The following is a 15,132-nucleotide window of genomic DNA, read 5'->3' as shown; positions in this document are numbered from 1 at the left end:
CATATCATTAAAATAGAGATATTAATCCCCTTGTAAGCTTCTGTCCCTGCTCAAGTCCTTTCTCCATCCTGCCCGTTCCTTACCTGGTTCCTTTTCCAGACATTCCCAGATGACTTCTCTCCTGTGCATTAATCTGGTAGCATGTGTATTACTATTTACGTAACTCCTTTTGTTTACATGCATTTTTCCTTTTCTTGTGCTTTAAGATGATGGTGATGGTTCTAGAACTGAAAGTCCTAAGTCCCCAAAGAAAAGCCTCAAACAAAGAACCCCGTCGGATGCAAATCTGAACAAAGGAGAATGTGAAGAATTGTTGAATCAAGATGTCTCGGATGCAAGCAACCTGGAGGAAGAAGAATCGGAGGAGGAGGAGGAAGATGATGAAAATGACAATGGAGATGAGGAGGAAGAGGAGGAAGAGGAAGAGGAGGGAGAGGAGGAAGAGGGAGAGGAAGAGGAGGATGAAGATCTTACTCAAGATGAAAAGGAGGAGGAAGATCTGGAAGATGAAGAAAATCAGTCTAATGACATACTGGAGGAGGAGCAGGGGAAGAAAACAGAACCGAAAGGGGAAATTAATCCGAAACTGGAGTATTTTAGTAACACTAAATATGAAGGGGAAGCTCAGTGTGGAACTGGAGATGTCCGTGATGATGATAAAATAAGTAAAGAACTTGATGAAAAGGTGGCAGAATCTGTTGATACTCCTGTATCTTTTATAGCTGGGTGTTATGAAAGGGTGCAAGAAAATATAACTGCCATGTCTCCAAAGATAATGAATAATGAAGTATCTTGCAAGTCAGTACCAAAACAAGCTGTTTTTCAAAATCTAAATAATTTGCAAGGTACACAAGAAAGTCGGAACAGGAAAAGCATGATTCAGGAGAAGTTTCACAAAAATGCTGACTCCTGTTTTGCAGACTCTGAAATGACAGACTGGAAAGAAGAGACACCTCAGCCTTTCGCAGATAGTTGTGGTCTTAAGGAGAAAAAGTCAAGCCTCGGTGATGGCTTTGGAAGTGGTAACAATTCTTGGTCAGCTACAAAAAACCCGAGGCTTGAGAGTCAAAGACCAAACTCTGTTGTTCTTGAATGTGTGAGTGATGAAGATACTGAAGAAGAGCAATATGAAGAAGTAGATGATAAAGTCTGTGAAACACCGAAACAAGAATATGAAAACTTGCGCTTAAATAGGCATGAAGAAAATTTAAGGGCAGCATCTTGCTCAAGCACCAAAGTAAGTATATAGGGATGATTGAATCACAAGGGTATTTTCTAAGGGTAATATAGATAAGAAACAAATGGGAAACTGGATTTCTGTTAACACTTATTCTTCACATATATCTGTCTTTTGATCATCCTTTTTTGATATTAGAAAATGTCTGTCTTCTAGCCAAAGCCGTTTCTTAGGTATAAGAATAGCATCAGGCAGTATTTTCAATAATTTTTTTCTATTGGTTACAATGGTTTTGCAGGAAAAAGAATAGGCGTTAGACTTCTTCTGGAATCAATTAAATTTTTCTCAGTCGTATGTACAGATTTTGTCTGTGAAGATTTACTGCCAGTTAGTAAAATTCACGGGGTGATGGCTGAAAGCGGTGTTTCCTCACAATCAAAGAAGTTTGAATAAGATTGAAAGCAGAAAGATAGTGATTTTTGTTGGAGAAAAGTAGGGGAAAAGAAGAAATGTTTCAGAATGATGTAATTTAAATGAAGCTAGACTTAGACTGACATGAGGAGATGCTGCTTAGGGGCTTTGGAGAACCAGGGGTGAGACTTAGAACATTAGGCATTGCCGTCTAATTGTACAGATTCCCATGGAAAAACTGAAGGCCGTATAAAACAAAGCTCAAAAAAGTTTCCACTTTTTCTTATACAAGAAAAGTATTTTTCGAGTTGTCGATAGATGGCGAAGAAAGTGCTTGTTTCTGCTCTTTCCAGCTGTTTTGGTCAATCTCTTTTAGGAAGAATCACCTGAATGGGAAGAGGAGGAGCAGGAGAAGGGAGACACTGGTGAAGACCTACAAACTGCAGTTGTTGAGGGTGTGAAAAATTCTGTTTGTAGTGACAGCCATCAAGTCCACAATGCTTCAAAAGACAATGCTGGTGAGAGAAATGAGTTAGTAAATACTGATCCAAGTTCTTCCTCTATAAATATTAATGCACAGTAAATGAACCAAAATGGTGATTGACTTCCGAGATAAGAAATTTTTCCCTTGCCTGTGAACCCTAGTGGGCACTGACAAAGAAGGAAAGCAACTTCTGTTCCTTTTCATCCATTCTTGAAGAACTGAAATTGTGGCGTTGGATTCCAAACTATGCTATATGAAGCAAGTGTCAGTCTTGCTTTTGTTGCTGTGTTCTCCCTGAAGCGATCTAAACAAAATGTGCAGATGAAAAAGAGAAGGAGGACTAGAGTGTCTTGGGTGTGACAGTAGTATTCCCCTTTCTGGCCCACACTGTTGGATTGAAAAGCTGTGATTGCTCTTGGCTGAAACCTGGAAAAATTTTGAGTCAAGCTGAGAGAAAGGTCTTCTGTCCTAGTGCCTCACCTTGTCCAGTTTTTAAATGTAGAAGGTCTATCTGATGCCACACATGTGTGTGCTTGAAAGCATTACCAGTTCAGAGTTGAAAACATTGGTACTCACCGCAGGTCTCAGAGCAGGAGGAGAGGGCACTGTTTCTACTGTCTGTCTCCAGAGAGTAGCTTGGCGTGGTAGATGTTACCAGAGCATGTGTAGCTGCTGATCAAATGCTACACAGAGGGGCCTGGCAGAACCTGCTGTATTGAAGTGTTGTGCCTATACATGGTCTTCTGTTTCTATGCACGTTACCATAAGTATGCATTTAGCATAGGGTAAATGGAGCTGAGGCTGGAATCAGCAGCTGCCCTCTTCTGGGGTAGATGCCTGTTTTGCTGATTAAGGATACCAATTAAACTCAGCACACCAGAGTGAAAAGAGCAGGCTTTACTGTGGATAAGTAAATAATGTAACAGAGTAATACAGAAAACATACAGTAAGAAAAGGCAGAATAATGCACTTAAAGCAAACAAATGGGAAAATACAGGGTAATGCATCAAATCATTACTACATGAGAGAGAATTGTGGTTAAGAAGGATCCATCACCACTTGCATACGTTACCATCATCCAGATCCGCAGTCGCTGGGGAGCCCCGGTTACAGCGAGGATTTGGAGAGCCTGTGCCGGCAAGTGGGAAATCCTACGCAGTGCGTCCAGCCATAGGTGAGGCATCCAAAGTCGCTGCAAGCGGGTCCAGCCTTATATGCCAGAAGTCAGCAAGCCAGAATAGCTGGCACCTTTGTTGTGAGCAGAAACATCTGGTTTCACTCTCACATTAGATTCCCCCAGAGCCTGGCCAGGGCTCAAGGAGGAAGCTAAGAGAAACTTACAAAGTATACAGGATTTATCTATATGTCAACTCTGGCTTGGGCCTGTTGTCCAAGCCTTAGCACTTCAATGCCCTACTGGTCTCTAGCTCCTTCCCCCTTCTTTGTGTGCATGTCTCCGCACGAGTGAATCCTGAATCAGTTTTACCTAATGGAGTAGCTTAAAACAGAGAAATTAAGTTAGTCTAATCTGACCAGGAATCCACTGAGACTGAGCCTTATGTTCATCTGGTAGAGAAGAGATTTGGATGTTAACCCTCTGAGATAGGAATGGCTTTTGCTGTTTCGGGTGTTTGAGCTGTGGGCCTCTGCTGCATTTTTAAATGGCAATGCTTAGGTGTCTAGTTTCTGGGAAGGTGCAGAGTAACAGCTCTGTGCCGAGGAAGATCTTTCCTGGTAGCTCTACAAAAGGAGCATTGTTTCTTGATAATTTTAGTGATGTTAGTGTGAGGATGTTTTGGATAGTGTTTCTACGGTACCTCCAGTACAGTGGAAGGTGGTAGTAAATGCCAAATTCTGAAGCTGTAGGCTGGAGAGCAGGTGGCCTAAACTCTGTGTGCCACAGAACTGCAGCATGCTGGAGTCTCTTCCTGAATGTTACCCAGATGCATTGGGTGTTGCTTGTAGCTGTGTCAGCTGTTGTGCATAGCCATCTCCTCCTGGAAAGGAGGCAAGAGGAGGTGGCAATGTAAAGGAATTAATATGATGTGGCTGGGTGTGAAGAAACACTTGAATAACACTACTTAGTTTGTCCTCAGCAATAGAACCACTGTGCATCTTTTGGATGCAGGGCTTGATTGATGGGGGAAAAGCAGAGTGAAATATAAACACTCAGTGTCTCACTTCTTACCTTGTTTGTAGGTGCCCTACCAGCAGTGGGAGCAGAGGAAGGGGACGATGCTGAATCTCCCTGGGATTCTGAGGTACCTTCTGTGAAGGACACAGGGGAGCATGGCATGAGTAGGAGTAAGATCCAGAAGCAATGGAGAGCTCGCTTTTGACTTGGGCCCTACCGTTGAGGCTTGCTTACTCTTTTCATGCTTCTGCCATGTTTGTAACTGGGGGCCCTTGAAATAGTTCTGCTCTAGGCCAGCTGTTCAGTTGGGATTGGGATGAAGTTAGGCCAAGCTAATGACTTGGGTCTCATAACAACTGGCCATTAAGTTTGGTTTCTAATATAGTATTGAAGCTGTTAAGTTTCTTGCTGCTTACAATACTCTGAGCTTTTCACAGGGGCTGGCAGTGTTGTTGCCTTTTCACCATACAGCTGTATTCTGCTGACCTGGTTGCCCTTAGGGTCTACAACCTAGACGGTTAGCTGCTTTTGAATAGATCCTCTCCACCTTTTGTAGGTGTACTTTGGCCCTTTTTGAAAGTCATGTTCAGTAGAGATACCACACATTCTGGCTGTATTTGCCCTTTTTAGTTCTTTCTGTCTGTAGTAATGGGCCAGAAGAAAATGAGCAGGGTCTGTAGCTAACCCCCTCTGGATTTTCTTGTGAGGAAAAAAAGACTCTTCCCCACCCTCTTAAGAATTTGATAATAAAATATTAGGGTATTTTTAGGTAGCCTTAGTTTCTGTAAGCTTTGCCTTGCTAGTCTTTGTTCAACCCGAATCGCCCTTGTTATTGAAAGTAGTGATGTGTTCACTCACCACTGCAGGATACATGACTAGAGAACACAAGCACAAACTTGAATGTCAAGTACTAGTTCAACACAAAAGCTGGATTGCCGCAGACCTGCAGTTACTGGTTCACAACCTGCATCTTGAGTTACTATGTTAATTCTCTTTTGTGGCTGTCTAGTTTGTCAAGGTTTATCAGCGTGGCAGAATAGTTTAGATGAATTGTGAGGTTTATGCCTAAGATCTGAAAACACACACAACTCTGATTTTCCAATACACTATGTCTTGTATCTCTAATATACTTGATACCATGCTATGCAAGTTGGCTTAGCAGGAACTTTTTGCATAGAAATTAGTTGAAAATGTATTTGTACCAATTCTCATGCATGTGTTTTAGATTATACAGACGGATTCTGAAAGTCTGAGAAAAGTATCGTCCGGTGTGTTGCTTCCAGCTGCAGACAGATATGGAGCATGCTCACAGATTGTTTCAGGGGAACGCGACAATGGTAACTTCCTGGTGGACTAAATGTTTGTCTGTAAGCATTTATAGGCTAAAGTGAATTTATATCAGCATCTGTCTTAGGAATGCTGTTATGTGGGTGTGCGCTATAGCCATAAAGTGCTTAGTATTTGTTAATAGCAGTTATCACAGCGCTTGCTAGCCAGTTTGTAAAGGAAGTTGTTTTGTTTACATTATACGTTTCCTTTGGATGTGTGTGTATTTTTTTGGATTTGGGTTCTTGTTGTGTAGTGATGAAAGTGTATGTGGTTTAGGACTCATCTGTCTGAACATTTAAACATTCTTGGATGATAGCATAGCAGAAGAAAGCTATGATCTGGCTAAGCATTTTTTTCCCCAGCTTAATTTTTTGATAGCTTTCTGTTATGCTTTGCCTAGGAGCTAAAATGTGACTAAAAGTTCGGGTTTTCTTGCTAAGGGTTTCTGCCTGTAGTTTGTGACACTGTCTCTTGGGCATAGGATGGCAGGGAAGTTTTGCTATTGGGGTAGAACTCTTTTCTGAAGCATTTCTCCTTCAACAAATGGTTTGTCAGTCCTGCTTGTAGTATAGGTACAATAGAATAGCTGAAGAAGCTAATCCAGTTTTAGATTAGTAAAATGGAAGCAAAACTTTACAAGCTCTTTGAATCTTGTAAATCTACTTGTTGAGTAGCTGTCATGGAAGTCTGCTTTGTATGATTCTACAAGAAATTTTAGAATTGGTGTGAAAGGTGGTTATGGTAATCTAAGGTATTTCCATATTGCTAGACCACCAAGTTTACTGAAATAAATTTTGCTGTGGAGCCATTTTTAGTAACAATTTGTCGTCTTCTTGCATGAGAGGACTCAAACTGTAAGATGACTAAAGCAGAAGATTTGAGAAATATAGGTGGGCTGGTAGATTGTGTAGGTTTGGAAATGATTTATGTTAGACAAAAATTTAAAAAAAAAAAAGTATTTGGAACTATGCTATAAATGCAATAGATTATAACCAAACAACATTTGTTTCTTTTGTTTCCTTGCAAGCTAAACCAAAACAATCTGATGAGAACTAGCTTGATTTTTACTTCATTGAGTAAGATGTGTATGAGTTTTCTGTGTCTGCACCTGTGCTTTCCGTCCCATCAATGGAAAGGAAAATAACATTAAACATTTGTAGGATAATCACAGTCATAGTGCTGTTGGACTGCTTTATGATCATTCACTACAGCAGACCAGCTTTGGCTTTTGAAATAATCCTTTTAGAAAGAAGGATTCAGCTCTTCAAAAGGACTAAATACTTTGATCTTGTTCTGTTAACAAGCATGACTTATTGCTTCACACAAATTATCCTAGTTCTGTGATGATTATTTTTTAAAGTCAAGGTGCACAATGGGAAGTATGCATTGTCCATTTCTTGTATACTAATACAAATGCTGTATGATGAGGTAAATTGAATGTTAGTTATCATACTCTTGATGAAATAATGCTTGCAACTAATAGTTGTAGAAACTACCGATGTTGGAGTAAAAGATACCTTCAATTAAATAAAATAACACTTCCCAAAACATTTTTTGTCTCCAGGCTTTTCAGAGAAACCCAACAATTCCCAGGTAAGTATTTGTTCATGTCAGACTGACTACTTGTTCTGCTCATTAAATAGTATGTAGTTACTTTTGAATTTGGTTTTTTATCATTGAATTTTCTTTCATAGCTGAAGACTCCTGAATCTGTTTTGGAAATGAATGAAACCTCTCCTAAAAAAAGGCAGCAGAAATCAGGTAATGTTCACTTCATGTGTTTCTGGGTTTAGCTTCATAATCTTTCTGGATAGGAGTATCTAATAAAGCATCTGATTTATTTGTTTTGCAGATCTATTGGAGGAATTTGGTTTAGGAGATGCAGAGGATATTGAAGGTATTCATAACAGTCTCTTTGTAGTGTTCTTTTTATGGACAAACACATTGTACTTGCAAATTTTTTCCTAATGATAAATTGATGGTTCTAGCAAGGTGTTCTGGGAGCAGAAGGTCTAGTGAAATGTGCCTCTCTATGCATGTGTGTGCTCCCTCTTCTAGTCTGCCATACAACACTAAGTACCCTTCCATGATGTAGGCTTCCTCCACCATACCTGCCATCATCTCCCCTTTTCAGGCAGTCCTGAAGTTTGCTTTCCTTCCAGTTTCTCAGAAAAACCCTTCCTGATATTCCTGGTTCCCTGAGCATGTGCTGTGTCTGATTCCAGGCTAGGGATCTGCAAGCTAAGCTGTCCAGGAGCTGCAGGTGAGACAGGATAATTTTTGGGCTTGTGCTGTAGCTGTACTTAGCAGGAATTATTACTTGCCTGGCTTTTCTCTACCTGTCTGGCAGTTGTTTTGAAACACTTATCAAATACATTCCTCTGAGGCTTCCCTCTCTTACTTCATGGAAACTGACCAGCAGGTTTAGAGGTAGGGGAAGGAAGTGAGGAAGAGAGACAAGGTGGGAGGGAATGACAGTGTCAGCATGTTGTTAGGAATTCTTTTTTCTTTGGAAACAAGGCTAAAAGTGAAGCCACCAGCTGGTCCACTATATATTGGAGAGAGGATATATGATAATGTTTTTTTATTTTCTTTGTTCTAACATTTATTGATTTGCCTATTTGTTAATGAGATGAGAAACAATTCCCCATTCAGGTTTTAGAGTTTCTACAATCAACTACCAAAAATATAAACCAGAGACAGGTGAACAGATACATAGGCAATTGAGTGAACTTGTAACTTCTAAGTATAGAATACAAATAGCTCCAGGTAATTCGGCATCCTTGTTCTAGGGGGGAAAAAAAAGTACTGTTGTTCTTCTGACAGTAATAGTGATTAAATTTCTCTCTAGGAAAAAAATATCTCTTTCCTCCTCTCGCTCATCTCCTTCTCCTCTTCCTCCTCTCGCTCATCTCCTCTTTTGTGTATTTGCAGTGGGTAAGCAACAACAGGTCCTCTTTTGCCCTTTATTTTGTGATGGTAGTGTTCTTGTAAGATGCATAGAGGTTTGTTAAAAGTTGCTCGGTTAAAACATGAGTTTTGGTTTTGTCTGTGTCACACAGTAATGTGAAGTGTAGACCCATAGTGGACCAGTATGTTACAATATTACAAACACAGAAAGGAAAGACTGCTTTTTCATAGCTCATTTCATATCAGCTATTTTTCCTGTGTGCCTGTATTCATTTGTGTCATGTTGGTTTTTATCCATGTGTTATCTTGAAGATCAGGTGTTAAGAAGTACATGTGAAAATTTCTTTCAGACTTTTGTTTGGATTTGGGTTTAAGCAATTTAGATTGCTTCAGCAAAGCATTGTGATTCCTGCAGCACAAGTATTTCTAACTCTAAAAGGGTTGAATGCCATCCTTCACAAGTTTATTTCACAAATCTAGAAGACAGGTACAGTATCTTGCCCAATTAAATGTTGAATTGGAGATGAAATTTCCCATTCTTTTTACTTTGTTATGGACTCATAGTAATAACTTCTTAAAATCTGTTTTTTTAGGTCAAAATTAAGTAGTGGTGTTCTCATGTTTTCTGTATAGAATAGTAGCTGCTTTGCACCGTAATCTGCAAAAAGTCAATATGTAAGACAATTTATGAGGAGGGAAGTTTTGGAAGAGAGAGGAGAGGTAAAGGCTAATTGCAAAGAACACTAAAAGTCATCTTTTGATGCCAGCTAGAGAACTGGCAGAGTAAAAGGTGGGGGATTTGCATCTTCTGCACGTGCAGGGATTTCTGTGTATTTATATATTAGGCACAAAGCCAGATTCATCTAACCCCGCTGCAGGTATCCATTAATAAAAATACATGCTAGTAATAAATGACTGGCAAAAATACTGGAATTTAATTTACTCTTGAATTTTCTATATACATTTTTTTAAATGGCAGGCTCTTCAGAAGCTCCAGACTAGGGTTCTGTCAGTGTTTTAACTAAAAAATTTTCCCTGTGCTAAAAGTGAAAAAGTCTTGATGATAAGGAGTCATCCCTCTTTCACAATGCTAAGAGAAGCCAATAATACAGAAAATAGCCTTATGAATTACTGCTCCAAGAAGAGAAGAAACTTGCACAGCTAATGGGAGAGGACCTTATTTTTTTAGTTTATGTTTTTGACTAGAATTTCGGACACCATAAGAACTGGAATTTTGCAGATGGAAGAACATTGCTGCCTTTCATTCTCTGGCCTCTTTCCTTGTTCTGTGCCCATTGTACACAAATGTCAAGATTGATTAAACTGTATGGAAAAGAAATCTTATGGGCTCCAAAGTTCCTAAAATCTTATCTAAAGACTGAGACTTCACACTCAAGTAGCTGCTACTGAAGACTTTACTGTTTACCATGATGGACAAGACTGATCAGTAGTTCAGGTTGCTTTTGATTATAGCAGTATGGCACCTAATTTTAAAGTGTCTGGACTCTGAAACAGAACCAAAACATTAAGACACCTACATACTCTGAACAGAGAATGTAAATTGCATGTTTAGAAGGCCAGTACAAAACTCTGGGTGCTGGCAGGTCTGCTTTTATCCAGCTTTCAGGCACATGCAGTTGACCAGAAAAGCCTATTCAGTCTGGGTTGTGCAGTATTCTTCAGGAAAGGTGTCACAGCTCTCCTGCATCCACAAAATAGTATGTCTTTTAAGGAAAATTGTGGTGCCCATGTTGCATGGTGGGAGTGATCACACATATGAAGTTGTATGGTAGGAAGCTGCATGCGTGTTGCAGTTTGACCTGAATGAACATTGATGAAGTGACAGAAGAAATCTGGTAAGCGTACCTTTATGGAAATGGTGTAGGAGCTGTCCCATCTGTCTGAGAGGTTAACCACCCCCTGCTGTACTTGAGGTGGAGAGTCTTCTAGGAGTAGTAGAAACTCTGAGCACACTGGTGTGTCTAGACTCTTCTCATTCTAGGCAGTACTGTTACTGTCCAAAAGGCTTATGTGCAAATTATCAGCGTACTGGGTGCCTGTCTGTGCCTAGTTGTACTCTCTTGAGTTGTTTTCCTTTTGTTTTCTGAAAGGATCCTACAAATCAGTGTAACATCTGTGCGGTTACTTCTCTTGGATTTAATCAGGCTCCAGTGCTTCTGGCCACCACTTCCACTTGGCAGTTCCAGAACTGTACAGCCAGCAGGGGAGGGACTTGCTGGTTCAAATTATCCAGCTGTATGACAAGAAGGACAAGAACCCATCTACAAAAGCTATGCATAACTGTTGGAGGAAAGGAAGATGTTGATCTCCAAATTGTGGAGGTTATTTGTATAGGAGCTAAGTGTTACCTGTTTCAGGCATCTTGGTACTGATAATTTATGACACTCTCTACGGTACCTTCTGTGGTGCTATCTACAGATGTTCTTTGACCACCAGCACATCTGTCCTCTATTTCTAATGCTGGTTGGAGCTTTCATTTGCACCAGCAGACAGCTTGGTATTAGGATATCTACAAGCATCAGTAAAGGCCAAGTCAACTCTGTGATCTTGAAAAACAAGAAAAAGGGAAAACAAGAAAAAGGGAAAAATGCCTGGTTTTCTTATAGAGCATTATTCTTAGATAATCATTAATTATTGTTGTTATTACTATCTTTAATGTCTGAAATGTGTCATAATCATCAATAGATCAACACAACCCTGTGAAATAAGTGCTGTCAACCCACTAATGACTAATGTGTGTTGGGAAATGCCTTGTGCTGAAATACCCAAAAAACAAATTTACAAAAAATCTAAGAAATTTCACCCACCAGTGATTGAAGTGGGAGAAGAAGTTTGTTATTTCACACTGTGTAAGGTTAAACTCGACCTCTGGAGACCTGTATGACTGACTGAGGAGCTTAGGTTCCCAGTTCAGATGTACAAGTTGTAACTCTAAGCTTGTATCTAATGTAATCCCCTTCAAGAAATGAAAGCTTGCAAAAGGAGCTGCCTAAATCAGAAAATGCCAGAAATTAGGTTGGCCCTGTGACTTATTAATATTGGACCCTTTTGTATTTTTATGATGATACCTATTTTATTCCTGTCGTGCTCACTTTTTCTTGTAGGAAGAATATTGTGTCTCTCTTCAGCAGAGAAGAATACTGTGTCCTTCTTTAGCCTTTTTTTGTGTATAGAAAGAGGATTGTGTAGAAACCATAGAATTATGAGCAGGAAAGGAGGTGCAGAGTGATGAAGGTGAAAAGCCTCCATCTCTCTCTTTAGATGACACACCTGAGCTGCTGGGACTTGTTTCTTTCTGAATACTTGATACTTCAGAGTGTTCAGTATGCCTTCCACACAAACTATGACAGTGAGTTGCTGCTTCTAAATAGTATCTGGGACTATTTGGAGTCCAATTCTCAGATGTAACAGAGATTCAAGGTAGGCACCCCGTAATGGGGAGCCCAGACTGAGTGACTGCTTCTGAGGAATTTGTGACCTGTCCAATATGACTTAGAAATTCTGAGAGAGGAAAGGGTGGAATCTAGTTTTTGACAGTACAAACTGAAATGTCCAGATCATGGGCTGTTTCTCAACATTTCACAAGCCTGTCTCATTCAGTGACCCCTCCGTGTCTTCTGCAACAGATGAGGCAGCAATTTGACTGAAATACTCCATCCAGATCCATGTCTAGAGGCAGATCTGTTTCATGCATGGATTAAAGCTGGGGCCTTAAAGATTTTAAGCCTGTGATTTTGTTATTCATGATTTTCTGTGCACAGCACATAAGGAAATTAAAATTGCTGGAGCAATGTAGCTAGTTACTGCATGGCACACAGTGTCTCAGAGAGAGATCGCGCACCTTTAGGAAACAGGAATGTTTTATTTGTGACCATTTACAGTAATTTTCAGCAAATTTCCTTTGTACATTAAAAAGTAAAATGCCCTGGAAGAAAGGAATTCACACAGATGGATCTTAAATCTGTATTATAATTTCCTCCCTAGGAGCTCACAAATGTGAGGGGATGTGTTATTTTGTGTTAAGATTTTTGTCACAAATATGATTCAAGATGCAGTCTAGGTGTAAATAAGTGATATTAAGTCATGCTGGTTATAAAAATGTGCTTTTCACCATAGGTGAATATTCAGGATCTACCTTTCATATGTCATCATCAGCTGAAAAAGAAGACATCAAGGATGGCATTGAAAACTGTGGGGTGCAGGTACGTAATCCCAAATATTTTAAATTAGTCTGAATTGGTAAAATGCACATTCAAGTGAAGAGGCAGATTTGTCTGTAATGTGCTGATCTGTTTGATTAAACATGCCTGGTCTTGCTCTTTGTAAGAGAAAGATCAAACAAAAAACCCTGAAGTTTAGTGACCTTTCTGATGCTTTCCCTGCCTCTGCAAAATGTGTGCTTGTTTGGCCATGTTAATCAGTGTTTGAAAAGGTTGTTTTGTTTTTTGGTTTTTTTTTTTCTCAGAGGGTGTTCTAGAGGGGAATAAGGCAGCCATCATGTTTGTGTTGGGCACACAGGACAGGACTGGATAGAGGGGTCTGGAGTCTTCCATAACACCTTACAGGACAGTGTCGCAAATTATTTCCACCTAACACCCAGTCACCATGAAAGAGGGACAGGCTTAATTTTAACAGACAGAGCACAGAACGTAAGCCTATTGGAAGGTGGTAGTAGTTGGGCAATGAACTTGGGAATGGAGAGGCTGAGACAGATGGTGGCTGACTGATGTGCTTCTTCCCTGTTCTGAAAGGAAGAATTTTTGCAGAGGGAGAAAAGGGCTTGACTAATGAGAAAGGATTGCGAGGAGTTGGGTTGTCATAGCCCCCTGGGACACCAAGGCTGCAGGCCCTATTTAGAAGGGACCATGAGCTGAGGGAGCATGTTGGGAGGAGTATGACATGTGACAGGAGCAGTCAGAACTGTGGAACAGAGCATGGGATGAGGGACATGAGGAGAGTGGGTGCAGTTGAGGCATGATACGGTTTTCATACAAGCCTGGACTCCTGACTTTTTGGGGATAAGGGAAGGAATGGACAGGTTTCCCTAATAAGTGCTTTTCTTCAGAGCTTGGAGTGGAATTTAATATTTCTGAGTCTTGGGTGAAGAAATAATCCTACCATGGCCAATTCTCCTTATGGTAGACAGTAAAAGCTTGTCATGTTCATTCATATTGTATTAGCTCAGCTGGTAGTGGACTGTAAAATGCCTGACAGCAGAGAATGGTGGAGGAAGGAGAGTGGAAAAACATAGACAGTTTTAATGAAAAAAGGTATTAAAGCAATAAAATGTGAAAAAACAAATTGCTTTGTGACAAATGCCACTAGTTACAGAAAGCAGGCAGGCTAAAAGGTAAAAGCAACCCTAATGTTCAGACAAATCTAATCCAAGAAAAACTTGTTCCTCGAGTAGGTCCTTCTGTTTTTAAGAAAATGATGATTCAGTGAACCTTTAATTTAATATCCCTTGATTTTTATTATAAAGAATTGCTTTCAAAATGTCATATTTCTATTATTTCTGTTATATGATAGAATGAGTTTGCAACAGAAACTACCTAGATTAACTGTAACTTCCTTTTTCTTGGTAAACTTTCTGTCTGTACCTGTTCACTTAAGGATAAATATATTTTAGAAACTACCAACTTGATAGAAAAAACAGCACATGAAAATCAGACTGACAAAGCAGAAATTTCACATCAGGAAGCCCTAGCAGAAAACAAGGAATCGCACACTGCTGACAAGCAGTTAAGCCCTAAACCTTGGGAAGAAAGATATGAAAGAATGTGGGTTGAAAATGAGAAAAGGGAATTGAAAACAAATTTTAAAAACATTACAGCAGAGCTGAAGCAGCTGTTTGGTGAAATTAATGAAACTGGGAAAACTACTTCCCTTGTGGAAGAAATGTCAAAAGATGGCTTCAGTGAAGAATTGAAGAGTTCTTGTGTTGTTTCATCGTGTGTGACTGAATCAAGTAATAAGTTGGAAAGTAAAGGTGAATTTGAAGATATTAAACTTATGCTAGGTGGAAAAGAACCCACAATGAAAATTGTAGTTCCAAGTCTTGGTGTTTTTCCTGATCAAAATAACTTAAATGCAAACATGGAAGATACCTGGAGTACACATGAAGAAGATAGCACAGATGGTACCGATAATACAAAGATGCCTTTAGCAAAACGAGAGGGAAAGAAAATGCCTACTATGGAAATGGAAGAGAATGAAAATGGAATTAGTAGAAATGGAGAGGGAAGTCCTGAATATTCCCCGAGACATAGCTTAAAAACAAGTATTTTGAATGATGTTTCTAATACTCTTCCTAAAATAAGACCTGTTTCTACAAGTGATGAAAATGCACTTTTTGTAACAGAAAGGAAACTTGGAAAAGACTCTGGATTTAATGGTGGTGTTCCCAGGGACTGCCTTATCGACAATAACAAAATAGGAGAAACAGAAATTGACCATCTTTTTGCAAATGCTCAGCAATCATGTGGCATGCTGAAAAGGAATCTTGATGAAGAACTAAAACAAGATATGGAAAGATTTAAGAGTAAGGTAGGAATGCTGCGAATAGCATTCCTGGCTTTGGAGAAAGAGAAGGTACAGCTGCAAAAAGAGGTAGAAGTTCACCTGCTACTCCTTATTCTTTAGTCTTTCTCCATATCAATGGTCCTG

General features: G+C 39.7%; 1 protein-coding gene across 13 annotated transcripts in view; it reads left to right on the top strand.

The window, feature by feature from the left end:
* The window catches only part of ANKRD26 (ankyrin repeat domain containing 26), a 62,742-nt gene that overhangs the window by 15,269 nt on the left and 32,341 nt on the right, over positions 1-15,132 (top strand). For 12 of the 13 annotated variants that reach the window (XR_012623628.1, XR_012623629.1, XM_074827560.1 and 9 more), the window contains 9 exons: positions 207-1,237; positions 1,965-2,106; positions 4,272-4,333; positions 5,432-5,543; positions 7,100-7,128; positions 7,230-7,296; positions 7,388-7,432; positions 12,583-12,668; positions 14,080-15,075. Coding sequence is in view for 11 of the 13 variants with exons in the window: in XM_074827560.1 (XP_074683661.1) it covers positions 207-1,237; positions 1,965-2,106; positions 4,272-4,333; positions 5,432-5,543; positions 7,100-7,128; positions 7,230-7,296; positions 7,388-7,432; positions 12,583-12,668; positions 14,080-15,075 (2,570 nt within the window). In the remaining 2 variants the exon portion in view is untranslated. The remainder of the gene's footprint in view (positions 1-206; positions 1,238-1,964; positions 2,107-4,271; positions 4,334-5,431; positions 5,544-7,099; positions 7,129-7,229; positions 7,297-7,387; positions 7,433-12,582; positions 12,669-14,079; positions 15,076-15,132) is intronic. The other variant, XM_074827566.1, reaches the window with a different exon arrangement.

The sequence above is a fragment of the Strix aluco genome, chromosome 5, assembly GCF_031877795.1.
Source record: "Strix aluco isolate bStrAlu1 chromosome 5, bStrAlu1.hap1, whole genome shotgun sequence".
NCBI lineage: Eukaryota > Metazoa > Chordata > Aves > Strigiformes > Strigidae > Strix > Strix aluco.
This window is presented reverse-complemented; position numbering and strand designations above follow the sequence as displayed.